The 23,457-nt window shown below is 40.8% G+C and overlaps 1 protein-coding gene, 2 long non-coding RNA genes and 1 pseudogene across 4 annotated transcripts; 1 reads left to right on the top strand and 3 right to left on the bottom strand.

Annotated features, from left to right (window-relative positions):
* Positions 1–879: 879 nt before the first annotated feature.
* Positions 880–1,869, bottom strand: LOC120286576. The gene is made up of 3 exons (XR_005545212.1): positions 1,641–1,869; positions 1,248–1,468; positions 880–1,125 (listed from the first exon to the last, which is right to left on the bottom strand). It is a non-coding gene; the product is annotated as an uncharacterized LOC120286576 (long non-coding RNA).
* A 361-nt stretch (positions 1,870–2,230) lies between these two features.
* On the bottom strand, positions 2,231–11,431 carry LOC104415999 (lipase-like PAD4). Of its 2 annotated transcripts, XM_010027447.3 has the most exons (4): positions 11,248–11,431; positions 10,773–11,109; positions 5,231–5,948; positions 2,231–5,109 (listed from the first exon to the last, which is right to left on the bottom strand). In XM_010027447.3, exons 3-4 carry the CDS (start codon positions 5,717–5,719, stop codon positions 4,369–4,371), a joined length of 1,230 nt encoding a protein of 409 aa, XP_010025749.2. In that variant the 5' UTR covers positions 5,720–5,948; positions 10,773–11,109; positions 11,248–11,431; the 3' UTR covers positions 2,231–4,368. The 2 variants fall into 2 exon arrangements, with proteins under 2 accessions (XP_010025749.2, XP_039155129.1); XM_039299195.1 differs by lacking the exon at positions 2,231–5,109 and having other exon boundaries at positions 5,424–5,948.
* Positions 11,432–13,118: 1,687 nt separating this feature from the next.
* On the bottom strand, positions 13,119–15,027 carry LOC104428502. The gene is made up of 2 exons (XR_722108.2): positions 14,834–15,027; positions 13,119–13,436 (listed from the first exon to the last, which is right to left on the bottom strand). It is a non-coding gene; the product is annotated as an uncharacterized LOC104428502 (long non-coding RNA).
* A 1,930-nt stretch (positions 15,028–16,957) lies between these two features.
* LOC120287527 lies at positions 16,958–23,176 on the top strand (annotated as a pseudogene).
* Positions 23,177–23,457: the final 281 nt, after the last annotated feature.

The raw sequence follows: 23,457 nt of genomic DNA on the forward strand, positions 1-23,457 counted from the left end.
ATTTCTGAACAAACAAATAATTTTCTTTCTTCGTCACCTAGCCAGCACACACTAGCCCTCTCTCTGCTCTCTTTTTCTTGTGCCACATACGCTCTCTCCTGCTCTGCACGCATTTATTTCTCTCTTGTATTTTCTCTCCTTCTTGTTATTCTTTCTTTCTTTGGAGAAGGCAGAAGAAAGCCAAACCCTCTTTCCTCTCCGGCGAACGCTTTCAAATTTTGAAACTTTACTAGATTTTGCTGCTCCACGTTACTTGGCATTCGTCAAGTGGCCGTGGACCTGCCGTCACTGACAAAAAACATTGAGGCCGCCCCTCCCGCAGTGGCGCAGGACAGTGAAGTGGGTGGTATGGTCGCCTTCAATTTTTAGGTATCATCTCCTAATTTCTATCGGTACAGATCAAAGTTGTATCGTTTGGATTCCATCTTAGCCCCCTTGGGGGCTAGTGAACCGTGAAAGTTTCCAAACTGAGCAATGCACAGTGACTAAACAGAGCTAGAATTCTGCGAGTATCTGTTATTTCTGTTTATGGACAACGGATGGAAAATGACCAGTTCTTAATGGACTTTGAAGACAGTGGGAAAGAGAACAAAAATTCGAAGTCAGAAGTTCAAGAGTGGTCGAAATTGCATTTCACATCGAATCAATGAAAAGAGAAAAGCGAAATAGAACAAAGAAAGAGCCGCATGATCGAAGGACAATCTCGCATTTTTTTGTGATTACCTGCTGTTAATTAGCATTTCATCATGCACACAAGTAAATTCATGGCCAAACGAAAGAAAATCGAAATAACTAAAGAGAAAAGAAAGAAAGAAAATTCCACTAAATCAAATCTCATCTACCAAACTCAAGCGAGGTTTATACCCAAAAAAAAAAAAAAAAAAAAAAAAACTCAAGGGAGGAGAGGACTTCGACAGCTCTCTAAAAACCCGACATACCTGTCGTCGGCGTCGCAGTGGTCCCCGCACTCGTACACGGATCCCACCAGTCTCATTTGATCTTCCAAGTACCTCTGGAGCAACACCCCCGCCTCTCCCTCGCCGACGCCCCGCAGCGCCCCTCTTCGCATCTCCGTAGCCTCTCTATGGATGGAAACATGAAGGACTAATTGCATGCTTCGGATCTCTGAAGTGAATTAAAAAAAAATGTCATCATTGGCGTGACATCCAAGACGATTTTACCAAAATCAAGCCATCTTAGACCTTGAATACAACGTATAATCAAAATGCACTATCCCAAGTCCCAACCTCGTCCCCAAGCTCGTACATGGTCCCGAAAAACTTCAAGAACCCAAAGCTCTTATCGAGGGCGGTCGCACGCCCCTCAGCCTCTGCCTCACTCCCTTTTGAGATTGCCGCCCCATTCGGCTTAACCATCCCGTGCCACTGCACGAGGGGTGGCCTTAATGTGCTTCGCTGGCGACGGTGGGAATGGCCACTTTACGATTCCCAAGGCGGAGTAGCAAAATCTGGCAAAGATTCAACATTTGAATGAGGGTTTGCTTTTCTTCTTCCTTCTTCAGAGAAGGAGAGAACGAAGAGGAGAGAGAATAGGAGAAAATCAAATGTGTGCAGAGCAGAAGAGAGAGAGAGCAGAGAAAGTGGGGAGGGCTAGTGCAGGCCATTAAGAGAGAAAGAAACCATTTCTTTGTGCAAAAAGTCGTTCGCTGGTGAGCCGGCCCCACACCTCCACGATTTTTCATGTATCACTTCCTGAATGGCTTGGGACCACGCTAATGTGGAGTCCTTGAACCATCTAAGGCTGCGTTTTCTCAAGGCAACTTTGAAGCCCAAGGATCTTTGGGCCAAGGATGGGGTGTTTGGCAAAGAATTTTCAAGGCCCCTTTGCAAAATGTCAGCCTTGTGAGGGCTGAAAGCCCCAGGCAGGTTAGGGGCTGCCTTGGGCTTTCAGCATGCCGAAAATGCTGAGACTGAGGGGCTAAAAAAAAATTTCTTCCCAAATTATCCTCGTTGATTCTTCGTTTTTCCTATTTTGCCCTCTCATCCTCTTCTTCTTCTTCTACGAGTGGGTACTGTTCATCTTCTTCGTGGAGACAACCTTGTTTGCGTTGGCCACTATGCCGGCAGCCCTCGACCGCGCTAGCACCACCCATGCCGGCGACCTGCGAGCCCTCTTTGCTCCACCGCCGTTCCGCCGTTCCGCCGACCCCGCTAGCCACCGTCGCTACGCCTCCACCAAATCGAACTTGAGCGGACCGCCGCCCTTTCGAACCACACCTACAGTAGATCGCGAAGCTTGCCGTGCTGATCTCGCTCGACGACTACGTCACCACCGACCGCTGCTCGCCTCTGCCCGACGCCGTCGTCATTTAGCAGCTCGCGACCCAGCGCCTCAGGCCCTCACCGTTTGACTGCTGCTGTCTCGATCTCGTTGCTTGAGTGCCCCGACACCTGTAGATCTAAGCTCGCCTCCGCCCGACGCCATCGCCGCCCAATAGCCCACGACCTAGCGCTTGACTCCGCTGTGCCGGCAGACGCTTCCACTCGTCGTTTGCAGGACCTCCGCCTCAGCAGCTCACCTCCGTCACGCCTATGCCCATCGTCCTCTGCTCGGTCGCCAACCCTCGCGCCCTGCTGTGACGCTGGTTTTCCCCCTTGGCCAGAGCCCGACGCCACCGCGCCTTGGCACCACCGCCTACGAGCAATCGCCGACGAGGTCCTCCCGCGACCCCGATGCTCTGGATCTAGGTTGCAGGGGGGTCGCCGGAGGTTGAGGCGGCGTTGCACGACCTCGCAACCCTAGATCCGAGGTGGCTGGAGGTCGCGGCGGTGTCGTGTGACCTCTAGCAACCTTTGCTAGTGGTCTTCGGGGGTCGCTCGACCCCGAGTAGCCCTCCCCAATCGTCTCCGAGGCTGCTTGAGTCAGATGTCGGCTGCCGGTAACAAATTTCGATCGCCGGGGGCCGCTTGCCCTTGATGGTTAATAAATTTTATTTTTCTTTTGATTATTTTTTTTTATCACAAACGTCCTTTGTAAATGTAATTCCCCCAAACACCATTTTGCTTAAAGGTACTTTACAAAGGGCTTTCAAATTACAATTTACCAAAGATAGTTTGCATTTTGAAAAACACATTTGACTCAAAGGTCTTTGCATTTTCCTAAAGACTTTCCCCAAATGCTTTCCAAACGCACCATAATATTCTCTCCAGAAGCCATGCTTGGCAATAAAGGAGCCTGGACGACATGTGTCAATCGATGAGTGGATTAATATTATCACACACAGGCATCGGATTGGCACGCAATATTTTCTTCCTAGTCCTCCATCTCAAATGCAAATTTTCTGTCTGCTGCAAGTCCTATTTGTTGTCTTCATATTAGGATCGCAAAATTATGTTCGTCCAACTCTACTCCTCAACATATCTAATACAGGTCCCTCCCCCTCCTCTTCAATACCATAAATCCCAACCCTTTCTCTCTCCTGAGCCTCAGCCTACCGTCACGCCTCCCTTTGCCATCTTCTCTCTCCCCCTCTGCACTCACGCATGCTTTGTGCTCCATTGTCGTCGATCTGAGCGGCCCCTCCATGACCCATTGAGATCTCAGCCTCACCACCAAGTCTTGTGGCCATGGAGGTGTCGATGATCTCGAGGCGATGGCTCCTCCATGGCCATGGAGGCCGAGCTTCCATAACTAAAGGGACGGCCCCTTATCAGCCCAAGGGGAAGCTCAACGCCACTTCAATTTTACATCCCTCTATCTATAAGGGCCAACCTCTAACCCCACTTGCCAACAATATTGTTCACTTTGGGCCAAAGCATGTATGGATTTGTTCTTCTAAACTTCACTCAGAAAAAGCCTCATTTGTAGTTAAAGCTAGTGATGCTCCTTATATAGCACATCGCCTCACCACACCTAAGCGATGTGGGATTCAATTCATTTTTGCACCCCACCATCCTTCGGAGCCACACCTTGTCAAGGCCCTCTCTAGCCTTGGCAATTAATCTTGCCCTTGTCGAACTAGATCGTTATAGGCCTACCAACTTCCGCATGGTTTGTCCCTAAACATCACATTTCTTAGCTGGGCTATTGGCTTTGATACCATAGTAAGGGCCAATCTCTAGCCTCACTTGCCAACAATATTGTCCACTTTGGGCCGAAGTCTGCATGGTTTTGTTTTTCTAGGTTTCACCTCGTTAGTGAGTGCTACTCCTTATATAGCACATCACCTAAACACACCCCGATGATGTGGGATTTGGTCCATTCCTAACCCCACGTCATCCTAGAGTAAGAGCCATGCCTTGTCTGGGCCCTCTCTAGTCCCTGCAATCACTCCCGCTTTCATTGGATCAGGTTGTTGCGCTATCCATGTTGATGGCACGTGCCATCATCCTAAAGGAGTGACATTAATTAGGGGATAAATTTGTTATTCAATGCTCTCCATTCTTTTAACCATAGACTAAAGGTTGAATTCTTAGCCATTACATCAGCAGACACCTTTTTTCCTACAACTAGCTTCATTGCATAACTTTCAAACTCATTTAATCTAGCTAGGTATGTTAGGTCACTTTCATTCCTGATTTTATCGAGCCACTCCTTTGCTTCCTCCACCCTTGCCCAAAAGCAAGTGTCATGGGTCAAGTTTGCATACCTAGTCCTCATATTGCCCAATTTCTTAGCATAAATTCCCTCAATCCACCATTGATCGAAAATTTCGTACCTCCTCGCTCTTCCATTGCTTATGTAGTGGCCTTTCTCAAGGTGCATCCCCGATCGATAATACTCTGCGATGTCCAATGGCTCCACAAGAAGCATGTAGGAGTACGACGCGTATACCCATTTTTCCCTTTTGTGCAAATCATGTGGCAGCACCTTTGTGTCTAACATGTGTATGACATCGTCCCAAAAGGCCGCAAGCTTGAACCGATTCATGTTTATCTTGGACTCTCTCTTTGAGGCCCCCCTCTGCTTAAAAGAATCATAGTATCCTCTTTGCTCGTCGGACTTATCACAACAAGCTTTATACCACTCTATCTCTGCCCTATAAGGAGTGATTTTGGATAGCCTAATGGCCAAATTAGCAGCATTTAGGTTTGGCGCACGCCCTATTCGCCTTGCCATAGTCAAGTAATCTTTTGCCACAATGAAGACCTGCAAAGTAGATGAATCATAGTAACTTTTAAACTAGAGGAATAGCACTTGTGAATAAAAGCCTAGATCAATACATTTATAGAACTCAATCACTCAACAAATGAAGGTGCCATGTTCCTACCTGTTGATGAGTCCCCAAGGAGTTCAAAGCCATTGAAAGACTTGCTTCATAGCTTGATTTAGAGAGATCTCCTTCCATGAAGCTTCTGATCAAAGACTGACGAGTCAATCTTTCAACATACCACCCATATTTAAGGTGCTCCTCAATGATACAATTCAAAGAGTCTGTCTTTAGCATTAAATGCATCATCTTGTTGATCGATATGGTGTTGTCCAAACAAATCGCACTCTCGTCTGAACAAAACAAATAATTCCCAAATGGCCAAAATAACCTCCCTCCCGAGCCTTCCCCTGCCCGAGCTAGGTGCTCCATCTCAGCAGCAACGAAGGAAAATAACCAAGCTTTGTCTTCTTCAGTTAATTGGAGGTTAGCAAAATTCATAGAGTTCGGTAACATCATAGATGTGTACCAGAAATTTATAAGGGCCTGCCACTGGGGAGTCGAAACAAGTGATTGGTGGAGAGATAACCTAGGCATTATATCGTGCATCAACACGACATTGTAGAAGCTTGCCAGCCCATCTTTCACGAAGGATGGCTCGGGAAAGCGACTCGTTGCCAAGGAAAGGAGAGCCGAAACCAATGCATAGGACCAAGTGGGGGCGGAAGATGGATTTGAGTTGGGAGAGGAGCAAAAGAGCTATTAGGAACGCAACTGATCCTCCTAAGGAGTGGCCTGTGATCACTATTGACTTGGTTTCAAGCAACAAGCTATGAATCTGCATGCATTCATAAGATTCCAAAAATCTAGTTAAAAACTTCCTTAAAAAAATTATGATTATTATGTTTTAAAAGCTTCACTAAAAAATTGGCAAAAGTACACAACAAGTGTTAAAACTTGGCATTGGTAGATATTTAAGTGCCAAAACTTTCAAAATATACATTTAAGTGCCACCTTTTTTTAAAATTGGATACTTAAGTACTAACTTCGACGAATGTAGTCGGAAATCCGAAGTTGACATTATTTTAAGAATAAATTGGTCCACATGACTCACCGAAATGTCCCCAAAACAACGTCATCCTTCAAGTTTACTTTAGTGCCGATCATGGTTAAAAAATGTTCACTTAAGTAACAAGTTATGGTGTAAGTGATCACTTAAGTGATACTTGTGGTTAAAAGTGAATACTTAAATACCAAGTTTTGTAGAAAGTGATTACTTAGTGCCAAAAACGACATCGTTTAGCGTACTCTTGATGTTTACATGGATAATTTTTAAAAGAAAAAGCCATGTTAGCATTTTGGCTGGAAATTTTTGCCGTTGGCACATAAGTATTCATTTCTTCTACGATTTTGACATTAAGTATACATTTTGGAAGTTTTAACACTTAAATAATTACCCGTGCCAAATTTTGGCACTTGAGGTGTCCATCACTCTTGAAAAATCACCTTGCACCAAACCATGTCAAATTAGAAAAGTTACATGAATAGATCTAGTAGAAAACCATTGATCAAACTGCAATTGCTAAACATACGGAACTATTTATTTGACAAGTTAAACAACACAAACATGTTCAGCAAATGATAATGTGTGCAAATACGTTTAACATGTGTATAGAATGTAACCATGTGCATGGCGTATGTTGGGAGCGCATAGCAAAGAGAGAGCCTGAGACCATCGATATAACAAGTTTAATCTATTTTCACTCAAAATCTTAATTATTAAATTGTGGGAAAAATTCCGAATAAGAGCCTGAATTATCTTCATTTTCTCAAATAAGATCCTAAAGTGATTATGACTATTTTAAATAAGGGTATAACATTGCTGGCTTGACGACTAACAATATATTAGCTAAACAAGGATATTTTCATTTGAACACATTTCTAATTTAAATATAAATCAAATTAGATTAAAAATTTTAAAAGATTAAAAAAAAAAAAAGAAAACAAGAATACAAGAAGGTGGGGCCAATTGCTAGTGGGGCGGCATCGATGGCCAGCGAGCCATCGGGGTCATAGGCGCTTGAGAGAGGGCCAACTACCCTTGCTAGAATTAGGAGAGGGCAGCGACTCTCTCCTAAATCTGGGCAAGGGTCACTCATCCTCGCCCAAACTGAGGTGAGGGGAAAGGGCTATGAGGAATGCGACTAATCATCTTAAGAAGTGCCTGTGATCACTATTGACTTGGTTTTGGCTAGTGAGCTATGAATTTGCATACATTCATAAGATTTCCGAAATCTAGTTAAAAGCTTCCTAACAAATCATGATTATAATGCTTCAAAAACTTCACTGAAAAGATCAACTACACTGGATTATGTCAGATTAGAAGAGTTACATGGATAGATTCGGTAGAAAATCATTGATTATACTAGAATTTCTAAACATACGGAACAGTTTATTTGACAAGTTAAACAGCCCGAACATGTTTGGTAAATGATAATGTGTGCAAATACATTTAACACATGTATAGAATGTAACCATGTGTGTTTGGTTCGATTTTGGGTAAAAACTTTTGGGAAAATGCAAAAACTTGATGAAATGGTCTTCCAAGATGCAAATAGTGTTTGATGAAGTATAATTTATAAACATATTGGGAAACAATTTTGACTTTTGAAAAAATTACACTTTATAAATGACTTTGCTAGCTTTTTGTTAATAAAAAATTTCCTAAACCTTTTCGGCAAAACTCAACAGACAGCCAACCAACAACAGCCAAATCTAGTTGTCGACCAACCTTGCTAGCAGCGTTAGGGTTTTCAAGGACATTTACGCAATTATAAAGTATAATGAGGGCAAAATTAAAATAAAAAAGCCTATTTGCATTCCAGATTTGCTCAAAGTTCAAAAAACCTCGGGATTTGCCTTGGACTAAAAGTCAAGAGACCTTTAGAAATGTAACTGTATTTTCTCAAAACTCTCTAAAAAATTTGTCAAACACCATCTGTATTTGTCCAAGAGACTTTGAAGCCTCAAAGGACTTTGGCAAAGTATTGCCAATTGCACCCTACACATGCAATATTGCAGACATCAGCTAGAGATAAGAGATAGACGATTACTTAAGCCTGGTGCAGGTACACTGGTAGCAGCAATTTACAATTAAATAGATCAATAAATATTGCGCGTTATTTTAAGTATATTTATTGCATAGGATCCATATATAAAAAACAACCACTAAGCTAACGGGGATTAAAATATAACATGTTACGTTTTCATTATCTGTCCATTTGCTAATCTGTGGAAAATTTGGCAATGGGACAGCATCCACTAACTCTTTTTCTTTTTTATTAAACTCGTCATCTGATGCATCAACAATAGATAAAGTAGCTGAACACTAATTGAGCACTAAGCTTAAAGTAGCCACTAAAATCAAGCGAAAGTTATTGGGTAGACCGAAATAAGTGCGGGTGGGGTGACTTCCTAGCTATTTCTCGAGATGATTCATTCACCCGTAGAACTAAAATCATGGATATGACTCTCCAAACACTAAAGAATCCATTAAGTTGCCTAATTGCGTTTCGTGGAGCAATGAAGGTGGAAAAATCATCATGATAACGATTTGGCACCTTGTATGCCTCCAATAATATAATCTAGCAAGCGAAGCCACAGCACGAACATTGAGAATTATATAGCACAGATTGATATCTATCCCCTATTTTAAAATAGGATTTTGTAGAAAAAGTACTACCATTGCACATGGAAGGAGACATTTTATTTTTAGGATCAATTAATTTAGAAAGACGGCATGTTGACGTGGGAATTACAAATTAAGTTCAAACATGCTCTTAATATGATTAAAAAAAATTGATTACTTGTTTAAGTTTCTACGTTCTTGTTACATATTAATCACTTCTGAGACTTCTTATACATGACATTTCTTCTAATTTTATTTAATAATTGACCAGTACAGATTTTAATCTTGCCATATTAGTGATACCCTCCTCCATTAAGCATGTTAGACAGATCTGTTCGGTAGATTTTATTAATTAACTGAGAAAAATGGAAGAGACCATCTTGAGTAAGACTGCAAGCTGCATCTTCTGATCATAATAGGTCAATTAAACGTGAGAAACATTTAAGTTAATTGAAAGCAAAAGTATAAAAGTTCCTTGGCAGGTAGTCAGAGGCACGAACATTCAAACATGTCAAGCAGGACATCATTACAAGTAAGGCAAAATTCAATATAGGATATTGAAAAATTCGTCCATTCAATCGATTACCTGAGTCCTCAAGTTTAACCGAGAAAATTACAAGGTAAAATGCATATTTGAAATGATTTACATGGAAACAGACATACAACTGATGATTTATTCACAGTATAATTCCTGAAAATAGACTTCCCATTTAGAAAGAAAGAGCGCTCGGCTATATACGGAACCTTATTTGCTGTTTTGACTCTTTGTGTCTCAAGTAAAAGTCAGGGTCCAGAGTTCCATAAGGTGAGTGGATATGTACAAAAAGGAGATAAGAAAGGGTTCTTTCCCTTCAGTCACATCCCTGTCTAAAATCTATCACAATCCCACTTTCTTAGCTCCACTTTACATGATATAGGAATGCTGCATTCCTGAGTCGCTAAAAATCTCTTTTCAATCAATCGTTGCCCACAGGAGAAAAATCTTATCGCCACCCGCGTTAACACGAAGAGGATCAATTATAGCACTTAATTATGCGGTTTTCGGGTTACACGTGAACGTCACAAAATTCGATAATTTAATTGCAGTCGGTCCGTCAGCCTCGTTCGAGGAAATTGTCCTGCCTTCAGTCTAAGTCAATGACTAACTTAAGATATATTTAAAAGCGAGTTAGGTGATTGCCAAGTGTACCATTATAAATGATTTGCTGAGACAAGGGGACCTAGTTATATATGCAACCGGGACCAGTCCACTTATAATTTATTAACCCAAGGAAGAAGATAAGTAGGCAATAATTGTTCTATTACATAGTGGACGGCAAATTAATCATATATAGCACTAAGCCATAGAACTGCTAATTCTTGGGGATAGTGCTATATAAAATAGTAAGATTCGCTGTCTAGCGAATCATCTAGTATTGACCATTATATTAGTACGTGTTTGGATTGATCTGCCCTCAGGAAGGTCGGGAGGAAGTAGTCTCCTTTAGTCATTTTTAAATGGATGCATTGCATTGCATTCTTAGAATGATAGTAACTTACAAACAATAAGAAAAATTACAAATTTTAGACTGTTCATGTTCCTATAAGTTAAGGAGAATTACCATACATGAGGATGATTCATAAGGAACTATAGGAAGAATTCAATTTTTGAAGGTGATTACTATGTGTTGACTCCGTCATTTACAATGGATTGAGTAATATTATGATGCTATAGCGAGGTGAGGCGATGTCAACAGTAGTTTGACAGGTGGCAGCAGAAGGCAATGGTGAGGTCAGGTTGATGACAATGGTGCAAAGGTGGAGGGGAAGAGTGAAGAATTTATGTTATATCCATATTATAACATTGGAATTAAATTGATATAAATGTAATAAGTTCATAATTTTTTGATATGGAAGCACCCTTGGCGGTGATGTAAAATTCTACTTTTACAGAATAGTCGATAATGCAAACGATAGGCCATAGAAATTGCTAACCTGGCTTAGAAAATCAGGGCGCGAGTGATAATGAAGAAATAGGTGAAGCACTCCCGAGTGGACCATGACCGGCTCCTCGCCGTCATAACGGCATTTCAACAGCGCAAACAGTCCGTGGCCTGCCTCATCCAAGGGCGCCAGCATGCCATAGTTCGGATCCGAACCGAGCAGCAGCATCTCTTGGATGCCCGAGAGCGCCACATACCCCACGCCCCGGACTTGCTCCACCACAAAGGCACCACACCCCATCGCGGTCGCGGTGCTGCATACCCTCCACGCCTCCTTTGGCAGTGGGGTCGATGTCAGGAAAGTCCCCAACATCTCGCTGGTCTCGAATCTTTCAAGGACAACAAAGGAAAAAGGAAAAAGAGAAACAAAAACAGAGCAAAGAAGTCAAGGAAGGAACTGAGTAGCTGGAAACATGGAAACGCTCGGAAATCGAGGTGAGCGGGAGAAGGTAGGAGTAGGCTGTTACGATGAAGCTTCGGCGTCCATGGTTTCCTCTTTTTGCGCGTTGAACGCGAAGTGAAATCAATATCAACCCTGAATTTATGATTTGAGGCCAGGCCGGCGAGTTGGGTCTTCCTGAAGATTGGACGTTGATTTCGGAGAGATAAGGAAAGAGAATCTCGCAAAGAGAGAGAGGAAGAGATGGAGAACGTTCGTTAGGGCGTGCGTTAGCGTGGGGGATCTTTCGTATGGATTTTTGCGCCGTCGTTTTCGATTTTTTTTTTTTTCTTAAATATAATTAAGGACGCAATAATTGTCCGGAAAAAAAAAACGTTTTATACGCATTTTACAAACTCGGGAGACGTTTTCGACATGGGAGACTAGCCGGCATGGTGGCCAAATGCAACTCGCTGTCATTTTTCTATTGAAGCACTCTATGGTCCAAGAAAGCTGCTTTTGCTTGTATTTTTCTCTGGCCGCCCTTGGGAGAAAATATTGGTGCAGCTATGCTAGCCCCTCAGCATACCAATGGACAATCCGTGTTGTTGTGGGCCCGCTCGATTAGAAAATAAGAATCCCTCTTTGTTCCCTCCTCTCGTTCTTATTCATGTAATAATCTGAAATTCATATCTAACAATTATGATGAGATCAAATGATTTAAAATATTTATATGATTGATTTACTACATTTATTTTAAAAATTTTCTTTTAATATTTTAGTTTAAATTCCTTCTCAATTCTATTTTAATCTATTAAATAAATTTTAGAAGTAATTTATTTTTAATACTTAATTGGTTTTTATTCACCAATCTTTGTGAAACAATATTTTTCTCATCATGATATTACTTATTTGATATGTTCACTTTCTTTCATATGTCCAAAAGAAGAACTACTTTGCCAAAATTCTAATCCGCTTGGGAAAATCTTTCTCAACAAATTCAATTTATCAAATCAATATTCGAGTTCAAACGTGAGACATTAATTTTAACAATTCTCTACATTAACTTGACATTTGAAGTCAAGTGATAGTGTTCATCATCCATTCCATTCTCCCAACGCCCCTGCAGACGCTCACTCTTTACGAACGCCAATTGTGCTCAAGCAAAGCTTGAGTTTCATCAAAGGAAGGAACAGGCTCGATCATCATGTCTACTAGATTTTCTACTATAGTGATCTTTTTCACAATAACATTACCATTCGCTAAGAAATCTCAAATGAAGGGATACCTAATGTTGATATGTTTCATTCGCTCATGATAAACTGGATTATATGCTAAATATATCGTACCTTAGTTATCATAGTGTATATAAATCATTTTCTAAACTAATCCAAACTCTGAGAGCAAACTTTCATAATCATATCGCCTCATTCGCTACGAAAGTTATTGCCATGTATTTTGCCTTAGTCGAAGACAAGGTAACGTGATCCTGTAAGGACGCTTTTAAACTAACTATACCACCTGCTAGCATAAACACGTACCCCGTTAAAGACCTGCAATCATCCAAGTCATTGGCGTAATCCGAAACTGCGTAACCAGTGGTCTCACTATCATTACTATCCTTTTGATACACTATACCCTTGCTTGTTATCCCCTTTAAATATTTGAGGATCCGCTAAACAGCTTCCCAATGAATTTTACCATGACGCTTTATATAGTGACTAACTATACTTACAAATTGTAAAATATCAATCCCAGTGCATGCCATTGCATATATAATACTACCTGCGGTACTAGAATAAGGAACATGGGATATATACTTGTCACGACCCAAACCCCGGGCACATGCACATCCCTCAATGGTCGATTTTAAATTTGCAATATCCCAGGAATTGTTGCCGACCCATTCATTTATTTTGCACATGCGGAAACGTAAACAATCTCCATACAACAAAACAGTGGGATAGAAACGTAGGATATTATTTTTCACAAACCACAACTACAACATTATCGTATCTATGTAAATAGACCAGTTTAACACCCCCAAGGTTTGATACAAAAGTGAAGCTATTCGATTAACCACTAACTAAGCTTCTATTTATAAAACTGGGGTTTACTATTACAATACCATACTTCTCAATATCTCGGGGGTGAGCTGTCACCCTACATCCAGTCTTGACAAAAAACCCGTCATCACTTGGAAGGAGATAGCGAGAATCCTATTCCTCCTTTACTGCGACCGACTGTACACGATCCAGCCTTCCTCCATTTAGGGACCTGAAAAATGTTAGCCCACTAAGGGGTGAGATCACATCTCAACGAGTAAATCTCCTAATTCCAGATTAGGTGAAGGGTACATCCAGCATGCAATCTAATCACATTTCTTACCACTCTTTTAACACCAGCAAGTTCCTTCATATTAGCATCAAATAAAATATTCCTAACAGTGTCAAGTTCACACATCACAGGAATACTTTAACATAAGCATATGCAAGGTGTGAATATCCATGTAAGCATACATGCCATAGTCAATGTAACAGATAATAGTCTTCCGGCAAAACCGGGCATCTCATATGTCACAAATGATGTCAATGCTCAGATAACAGTCTTCCGGCATAACCGGGCATCGCCTCACACCGTTGAGCGCGGCAACATCTACATCTAGACGGCATTCCAATTAAGGAGCATCGGTCCAGCCTCCACTGCGACCGGCATCCGTTGACGTGGGGCATTCCCGAAGGAGCATCGCTCGGCCTCAAAGGCTCGTGGCGGAATCTCATGTTGTGAATGCATATGATCAATGTCACATTTCAATAATCAATTATATACAGCATCCACAGCATCAATTGAGCACTTTCATAGCAAGAATTCTTCAAAACAAGTATATATTCTTATTCATCCAAATTGACAGAGAACTGCCCAATAACGCTCTCCCAATTTCGAAGTCAGAAAGTCATCCATAAGATCTCGAAAAATTCTCAAATTCAGATACGTGCTAGAAAACATATAAACAAACATTTTTCATGAAGACACCGAGATCTAGATCCCTCTGTATTCGGTCTAGAAATTGTTTCTATCCAGCACAAAAATCGGGTCCAGTTCAGAGAGCCAAACCTATCGAAATCAGTTCGTTTTGGGTCGAAATTTGCTTCGTTTGACTTGAAATTTAATTATGTTAAACTAAAAGTTATAACGAGAAACTTTCGTGAAGGAACCGATTGGAAATTCGACCTCTAAATATCATTAACAGCCCTCGGAATCATAATAGGTCATGGGTTACAATACTGTCCGATTACTGTTCCGAGGATGACGTCATTAAAATCGTCATATTTTTAATTTCTAAAAATTAAGAGAAAAATATATGTTATTATTTAAGATGTTCAAAACGTTTCTTCAGAATAAAATCCTTTCAAAATCGCAACACAAAGATATCTACAAAATTAGCAAAACATACACGTTCTAGAAACTGTTTCAATAATCAGCCACTGTTCTAGTCCGAATCTTCCACCACGACTTTTGTTTTGCTCTCTAAACCTTATCTAAGCTTTTCTATGTCTATCATAACGTCCCTAACCAACATCTATCCATATATAACGTCATCTACATATTTTTAACTTGTACAAATTCCTAGTAGAGGTACTCAACTCCTAGTCCAGATTTAGAAGACAACTCACCTAAACACAGCTAACGGCGGCTCGTTGGTGGTTGAACAGCAACACAGAGACCAGCCTTGATCCTCTTGGTGATGGTGTTGAGCCGAAGCCGCAGAAGAATCTGCTGTGGTGCGATGGCAACAGCAACACATGAACTTATAAATTTTTCGGTAGAGGAAACTAAATACGGAGTTTGGTCGGTTGTGCGGTTCTTGTGCGGGTGAGGGGGCTTTTTCCTCATTCCAACTAAACGACTTATATATGAAAACCATGGTGGTAGGCGGCCGCCGTTTATGTGGGTCCAAGAATTTTTGGTAACGTCACGTTCACGCCTTGTTTTGTTTTGTTTCTTAGTCTCCGGTCTGTCGTTCAAGAGGAAGCAGAAATGGAAGTGTCGCGACCAATTTTTTCGGGGTGTGAACCACCTAGGGTTTGGCTAATGGATTGTTAAGCCTAGACTTAACTCGGGCTCTCCCAAGCCCATACCAATTCGCGACTTAGGTTTGAGTTCTTAACATGCAATTGATTTTTAATTAGGAGTCGCCACTAATCTATTTTTGGTGGGTCGATTAGAAACCCAAGTAAAGTAATAGGAGATTTACTTTACTTCTACGAACCAGAGATTATGGGTACGGGGACTTGGTTACACTAGATTTCTCTAATGCCCTTTCGGTACCTTTATCTTTTATTTTGAAAAAATTGTTTGGCAAACAACTTGAATTGATTTTAATTCCTTAACATGTGAGGTGACCATGTAGGTGCACAAACCACCAATTTAACACTCAAGAAAGCAAATGAATAAATTGCAGGACTTACCTCATAGCAACGAAAGCATCTGCGTTGTTAGTTTAGAATTCACATCAGCAGTCCTAAATATGATTTCTAATTAACACGCAATTTTTGTTTTGTTTTCACTTAATTAATGAAAATCATGCAATATGCAATGCAATATTAACTAAATGACCTAATTCTAATGACATGTAATTTCTAATTAAATGGACCTAACAAAAATCATTAAATGACGTGCATTGTATGAACCTAATTCTATATGACGTGCACATGGTTTTTATTTTCTTAATAAGCATGCAATCTATCATAATATGCAATGACGTGCAAAGAATGCCCTAGCTCTACATGACATATGCATGATGACTTTTGTTGTTTTTCCTTTTTCTCTTTTTATTATTTATTTCGAAATTAATAATTGCCAAATAATTAAACATGCAATTTAAACTAGTGAAATAGAAATCTAACATCCTAAATTTATGTTTTTGGTATTTTTATTTAAGAAATTCGAAATAAATAAATTTCCTATTCTAGACATGCAAAATAACCTAAAACAAGTAATATCCTAACATGCATCTAATCTTAACTCAAATGCCTTTTTTTATTTTACGAGGACAAACAAATAAAGGCATCAAGGATAGCATGGCAACAAATCAAGCAAGATATCATCAATGCCCATTTAATTTTGGGAAATAAATTGACGAATCGTACCTCGCGCATGAGATCGGATTGGCCAATTTTTAAATAAAATCACGAATCGTATCTCGAGCGTGAGATCGGATTAGTGATTTTTCCGTACGATCGCGGGTCGTATTTCGAGCATGAAATCGGACCGTCAATCATATGTACGTTGCGAAATTAGGAAGATTTCCCAATTTAAAAGGCTAATCGATATTTTGTGGATATGACGGTATCATTCAAATATTCGAACGAGATAATCCCACAAATTAGGCAATAAGTATATATCAAATTAAAAGAGATTCTTACCTAATATTCGGCGTCACGTGAACCACGTTATCAAGTTCGGTCGAACGTTGGATGGTAGGACGACTCACGGGCGGCAGTTCAAGATGACGTGCTGCTCAAAGATGCTGCCTCGCTCGGTAAGCAACAGCAAATTTCGAGTGGTGACTGATGCTTCGCTGATTCAGCTTAGCAAAGTGGACGAGGATGACCAGCACAGCAGGGGACGTCCACCAGAAGACTTGAACAGCAAAAAGGAGGGTTGTTGGCGTGAAGATTTGAACGTCCAGGGCCGGTCACCAATGTAACTCAGATGTGCGCAAGTAACACTGGGACTCGCGGGAACCTGAAAATAAAGCACAAAAGATCGCCAACTCGGTGGGGTAGCGTTCAACGATGAGAATCGACGAGCCAGGGAGCAACGGCGCCAGCACACAGCAACAACGAAACCAAAGCAGCAGCGTAGTCAAGCACAGCAGCTCGAACACGATTGACTTTTCAGGCGGCACGCGTGCAAGGAACAGCTTGGTTGTTGTCGATGGCTCAACAGGGCAACAACACGATACGGTGATGTTGGTGACAGAGGCACGGGCACAGGTCTGGCTGTGAAGTGGGCACCGGTTTGGACGATCACCTCGGCCAAGAGCTGGTCGAGGTTTCCCTCTCTCTGCTCTCTCTCATGTGTGTTCTCTGTATATTTCGGAGTCGCCCCCCTTTTGTCCCGTAATGAGTCAATTTATATTGAAAGGGTGTAAACCAATGAGGAAAGAAAGCATATTCTGTTTCCTTCTGGGCATGCGTTGAAATATATTTTCTTTGCTTTCCTCTTTATTGATCGAATGCCGATATATATTTTTTCGCAAATCCATGCCCGCAATGCAGAACGTGCCCAACATTCCCTTCTCATGCTGATCTTTCGAATTTCCTTTGTGCATATTATACGAATCGGACCAGATAAATTCTTTCCTCTTAAAATAATGCTGGTCAATTTCTTGCTCCCCACGTTGACCGAATTATGGCTAAACGCATAATTTTCCTTCACGTGGATGGGCTTCTCCATGTGCGAATCGGTGGCCGCTTACACGCTGTCCTTCCTTTGCATTCGTTCCCTTAAATGCACAAATATGTCGGTGCCAATATGCTGGAAATTTCTTAATCAGCTTTAACGATTTAGGGCACCCATGTAAATGTAATATCAATCACCACGGAGGAATTACTCACTTATCCAAAGTTTAAAGCCATCCATTCACCACCGGCCCAAGAAATATGCAATTAAATGAAATATGCTCCTAATGACCATATGTTATGCAATTATATTTTTTTTTAGGGGTTAAAATTAATCCCTGATTTTTATGCGATAAACGACTAAACGGGTCGCCAAAATTTAGGTGTCAACAGGAAGTATAACGTTCAAGGAAAAAGAAAACAACGGCTTGTACGTTGAAAAAGACAAGGGAGAAGAATAAACTAAGAGGAAGAAAGGGAAAGATGGAAGTTGCTGTGTAAAATACAGCAGACAGACTTACAGCAGACAGACTTCTATGCGTGAGAAAAAAGGTGGGGAAGGAGAGTGGAAGTTGCTGGGAAGTTTCATTGAAGTTTCCTTCAGCCTTTGGCCTAATTTTCCTTGGAAACTTTGGCCACCCATCACCGTCATAGGCCCTACAAAGTTTCCAACGTTGTCTCTTCTAAATGGGATGAAAGAAAAGGTTGAAGTCCATGTGAATTGCTGAATCCGAATTTTGAAGTGGATTCTCGTAGCTTTTTCCCATGGAGATTGAGTCATTTCCCTATCAAGTGGTCCCCCTATCTTTTCCAAGTCAATCTTCATTAAATACTAAGGAAATTGAGGTGAAGTTGTAGGAGAGAGGGATTCCTACGAATTTCCTTTTTGAGGAGACTTCTCTTCTTTATTTAATTATCAATCTAACATCTAATTCAATAGGGTCAAGTCCCTTAGTAACCAATTATAATACCTCTTAAATTGCTTCACATTAGAGGTCTTAAAATCCTACTTAAAATGTGGCAATTCCCTTGCTCTTCTAATTTGCTGATCTTGCATATTTCGTGAACAATTCCCATCATCCATAAATTTTGAGAAGACGCAACAATGTCCTTGGGATGAATTGTGACACGTGACAATTCTTAATTTCTGTAATCGACATCATTTCCTCGGTTAATTTCAGTCAAAATGTGATTTTTAGCACAACTTAAACTATCGGTTAGTTTTTGAGAACTTTTGGTGCACTGACCCGTGGTCGATTATTCCCGAGCCACGATATATATTTTCGACGCATTGGCAACTCTCGATTGTCGTGAAAAATCTCGAAGTTTCAATTACGAGCACAGGGTACCAAAACAACAGAAAAATCGGTTTAGTGCCGATCGACGAGAAGTTTGTAAATTAGTTGGAATCACCCAAGCCTAATTTTATTTCTATCGAATCGACCTATTTCCGATTTCGATAGATTTTCGATTTGTGCCGAACTGATCCTTGTAGACTAACACGATCGAGCGTCGATTCTCGGTCGAATTTTCAAGTCTGTTGCATCAAAATTCTTTAATAACTTTCCCGATTAGTCAAGTTATCTCATGAGTGATCAGCTCAGAGAATAGCGCTATAGGCACGTCGACGAAAAGCCCGAATTATTTAATTGAAAACAGAAGCGAAAAATCAAACTGTCACAATACTCCTCCTCCTCCTTAGTTTGCCATGATAATTTATCTAAAAGTTTAAAGTGTTTCGCTAAAAATATACTTACAGATTTCGCTAACGACATAACATGCCACAATCTTCTCAATATATATATTTTTAGAGAGATATAAAAGTTCTGCAGCCCTGTCATGCAAAATCTCCATACCCAATGTTTTTTTACAGCACCTAAATGTCTCATCTTAAATTCAGCACTCAATTGCCTCTTTAGCATATCAATATCAGACACATTTTTTTGTTACTATCAGCATATCACCAACATATAGTAATGGATAAATCAAAGAACCATTCTCCAGTCTCTTCAAGTAATCACAGCCATCCATCTAACTTTTCGAATAGTCTTGACTAGTTATAAAAGTATCAAAACACTTATATCACTACCTAGGAGACTATTTCAGCGCATACAAAGATTTCATTAACAAGCAAACATGATCTTTCTTACTTAGAATAGCAAATCCCTCCAGCTACCTAACGTAAATTCACTCCTCCAACTCACCATGAAGAAACATAGTTTTCACTTCTAGTTGCTCTAACTCGAGGTCTTGCAAAACAATTAAGGCAAGTAAAACACAAATAGAAGTATGTTTTGCCACAAAAGAGAACACATCATTGTAGTCAATACCCTTGTGCTGTGTATACCCCATTCATCACAAGTTTTGCCTTATACCTCACTGCTTGGACATTGGGAATGTCCTCCTTCTATTTAAAGACTCGTTTACTTCTAACAATCTTCTGACTCTTGGGTATTTTGACCAACTCTCATGTCCAATTTTGATGGAGTGATTCAATCTCTTTACTCATGGCACCTAGCCACTATGATGACCCACTACTAGCCATTACCTTAGAGTAAGATGAAAGCCCATCCATCTCCACCTTGTCACCTACAGCCAATGCATAAGCAATATCTGTATAACCATAACATATCGGCGATTTAATTTGCCTTCTTTATATGTATGTGCTATAGTGTGTTGCGGCTGTGCAGGTTGTTCAGTATCACTGAGTTTAGGAATTGCGACCTCATCTACATTCTCAACTTTTGTTACTTTTGAGGTCTTCGAAATCTCCACATAAAGCTCCACCTTACTAATGACATCATGATTCGTATGCTCTACTAATTGTGTTTCAAAAATTCTTTGTTGAAATATTGCAGTCTCGTCAAAGATCACATCTCTACTGATTAGAGAACTAGTTGCTCTTGGCTTGAAGCCATTGGCCTCATTGCTGGCATCGGTACTCACGTAGATTCCGTATTCTGTTTGCTTCTTGTTCTGTTTCCTATTGCATTACTTCCTCCAAGTACCTATCGAAGCTTGGCGCAGTGAATTGATCCCACGAGTTGTTTCAGAAGGCATGTGCAGGATCACAAACCCTTCAGAGCATCATATTATTGTGCACTGGCACAAACAAAGATGGCGGCCACCTCGCACCGAAGTGGTTGTTCTTACGCATCTACATGGGTCTTACTTTCATATGGGCGGTCCTCACACATCCGCGCTTGAATTAATTGCCTTCATCGACATAATCTCAATATGGTGGCAGGCATATTCCAAAACTCGAGCATTTTATATCAGAAACTTAATATATCAATAGTCAGTGTGGACCAAAAATAAGAGATCTATGAGATGATTCCAATTACTAATCGAAGCTCCGTTTCCTTTTCCTTCAATTAATCAGCAGGACTGTCATAGTTATGATGCTTCCGCTCATAGCACAGTCTGCGTCTTTTGTGTTCAGCCATTTCGAAATGGCTGAATCAACTAGGATAACGAGCAAACCTTATGCAGTAATTCTAGCTTTTCTAGTCGGTCAGTATTCACTTTACGGGTACGATGCAGCTGCGCATCTAACTGAAGAAACTAAAGGCGCTGACAAGAACAGTCCCATTGCGATTCTTACCAGTATAGGGATCATTTCGGTGTTTGGATGGGCCTATATAATGGTTCTTACTTTCAGCATTCAGGTATGGAATATTAAGCTAAAATATTTCTTTGCTGGAAGTAATGAAGTAGCAAGTTGAATGAGGAAAATTTTTGCAGCTTTAGTTGATATAACACACAATTTTGGGTGCATTTGGTTTGGGAATATCATTGGAAAAATGCAAAGGCTTTTGAGTTAAAAGGGTTTTCGAAATGCAAGTAGTGGTTGGTAAAGTGTACCTTAAAAACATATTGAAAAGCAATTTTGACATGAATACTATTTGGTAAAAACTACACCTCGTAAAAGAATTTTGCTACTTTTTTTTTTGTAAAAATTCTCAAGTTATATGCTAACGGAATTCAATCGCTGTCGGTGAACCAAATTGGCCATCGGCCATCCTCACCTAAGGCTGCACAACCCTAAGCGATGGCCACCTAGCTACCTCAAGTGACGCCTTGGTCATGCAACCTCAAGCAAGGGCATTGGTGGCTCTCCAGCCACTAGTTAATGGCACGTCGGCCACTCACCGAAGGCATGAGGGCCGCTTGTTGATGGCATGTTGGTTGCTCGCCAGTGACACTGCGACAGCTCTTCAATGGCATGATGGCCGCTCGCCAATGGCACAACGGCTGCTTGCCAGTTTCTTCTTAGTGGCTAAGGCAAAAGTTAGGGTTTTGAGGACATTTCTGGAATTATAAAAGTTGAGTGAAGGCAAAGTTGAAAGGAAAAAAAAAATCGGTATATTTGCATTGTGGAAATGTAGCATTTCAAAATACCTCCTGACCTGGCTTGAGTTAAAGATTTTTAGAGAGCTTTAGAGATGTAATTGCACTGCCCAAAGAACCCAAAATTTTTACCAAATGACATTTGCATTTGCCTGAGAGGCTTTAGGGCCCCAAAGGGCTTTGCAAATGTTAAACCAAATGCGCCCTTTACCTCTCACTGATTTCTAAGTACTCCCCTATAAATCAGGAAATTATGTGGACTTTTTGTTGTTAAGCACATCTCAAATTACCATGGAACTCCGCTCCGCTACCTTTTACCAATATTGAAGCCAGTAGCGTGGTATGTCTAAATTTGTACAGAGAGCAGGCTGAAGAATGTACATATGCTTTCTTTCCTTCTCTTCTGGACATTGTTACTACATCGATTGCTTTGAGTTGCTTTTGATACTGTCTCTGCTGCATTATACTATCTTATGCATGCTGAAACTTTCAGGACTTCAACTATCTATATGATCCGTCCACTGAGACGGCGGGTGTGTTCGTTCCAGCTCAAATACTCTATGATGCATTCCATGGGAGGTATCACAATGCTACTGGTGCAATCATCTTGCTATTCATTAGATGGGGTTCATTCTTTTTCGGCGGGCTTTCCATCACTTTAGTGCGGCAAGAGTATACTGTATCTATTCCTCTTTTCCTTTGCTATGCTGCACCATCTGAAAAGTTTTGGGTACTTGTCCATCGATACATAACCTTTGCCACCACGGCTCTCGTCAGATATGTGCATTGTCAAGAGACAAGGGCATCCCATTTTCACCGATATGGCGAAAAGTGCATCCGAAGCACAAAGTCCCATCTAATGCTGTGTGGCTCTGCGTGGCCATCTGCATTCTATATGGAATTCCAATATTGAAAGTGAATGTAGTCTTCACTGCCATTACTTCCATTTGCACGATGGGATGGGTCAGAGGATACGCAGTCCCGATATTCACAAGGATGGTCATGGAAGAGAAGAATTTTAAAACTGGGCCATTTTAATTAGGAAAGGCAAGTAGACTGATCTGCTTGACAGCATTTCTGTGGATATGTTATACCTGCTCGGTGTTTCTTCTGTCGACTCTGTATCCCATTACTCAGAACAGAAATAGAATGATCTTCATGCGCACCCTCCAAAGACATACAAGCCGAGCTTCCAAATCCAAAGGGGATGACTCCTTTGTCGGCCATGTCATGCCCTTGTTCTTGTGGATTGGGGTGTGACAGATGGCACGTGCCACCAACAGGGATAGAGATGATAAAATTGACGTGTCACACACACACATGACAAAAAGGGTATTTGGTATTTGGTTACAATATCAGTATATCTCTATTCTCCACCAAATCAAATGTACACCTCCTCAAAAGACTAACTTACAAACTTATCAACTATGCATAAGTCATACCAAAAAGTTTCCACCACAAAAACCCTCTCCGAACAAATGCTCACACCTACTTGCAACTCGTTAAAAAACTTGAAAAATAAGTAGATAAGAGGAATGAGT

Source organism: Eucalyptus grandis, chromosome 8 (genome assembly GCF_016545825.1).
Source record: "Eucalyptus grandis isolate ANBG69807.140 chromosome 8, ASM1654582v1, whole genome shotgun sequence".
In the NCBI taxonomy this organism is placed as follows: Eukaryota; Viridiplantae; Streptophyta; class Magnoliopsida; order Myrtales; family Myrtaceae; genus Eucalyptus; species Eucalyptus grandis.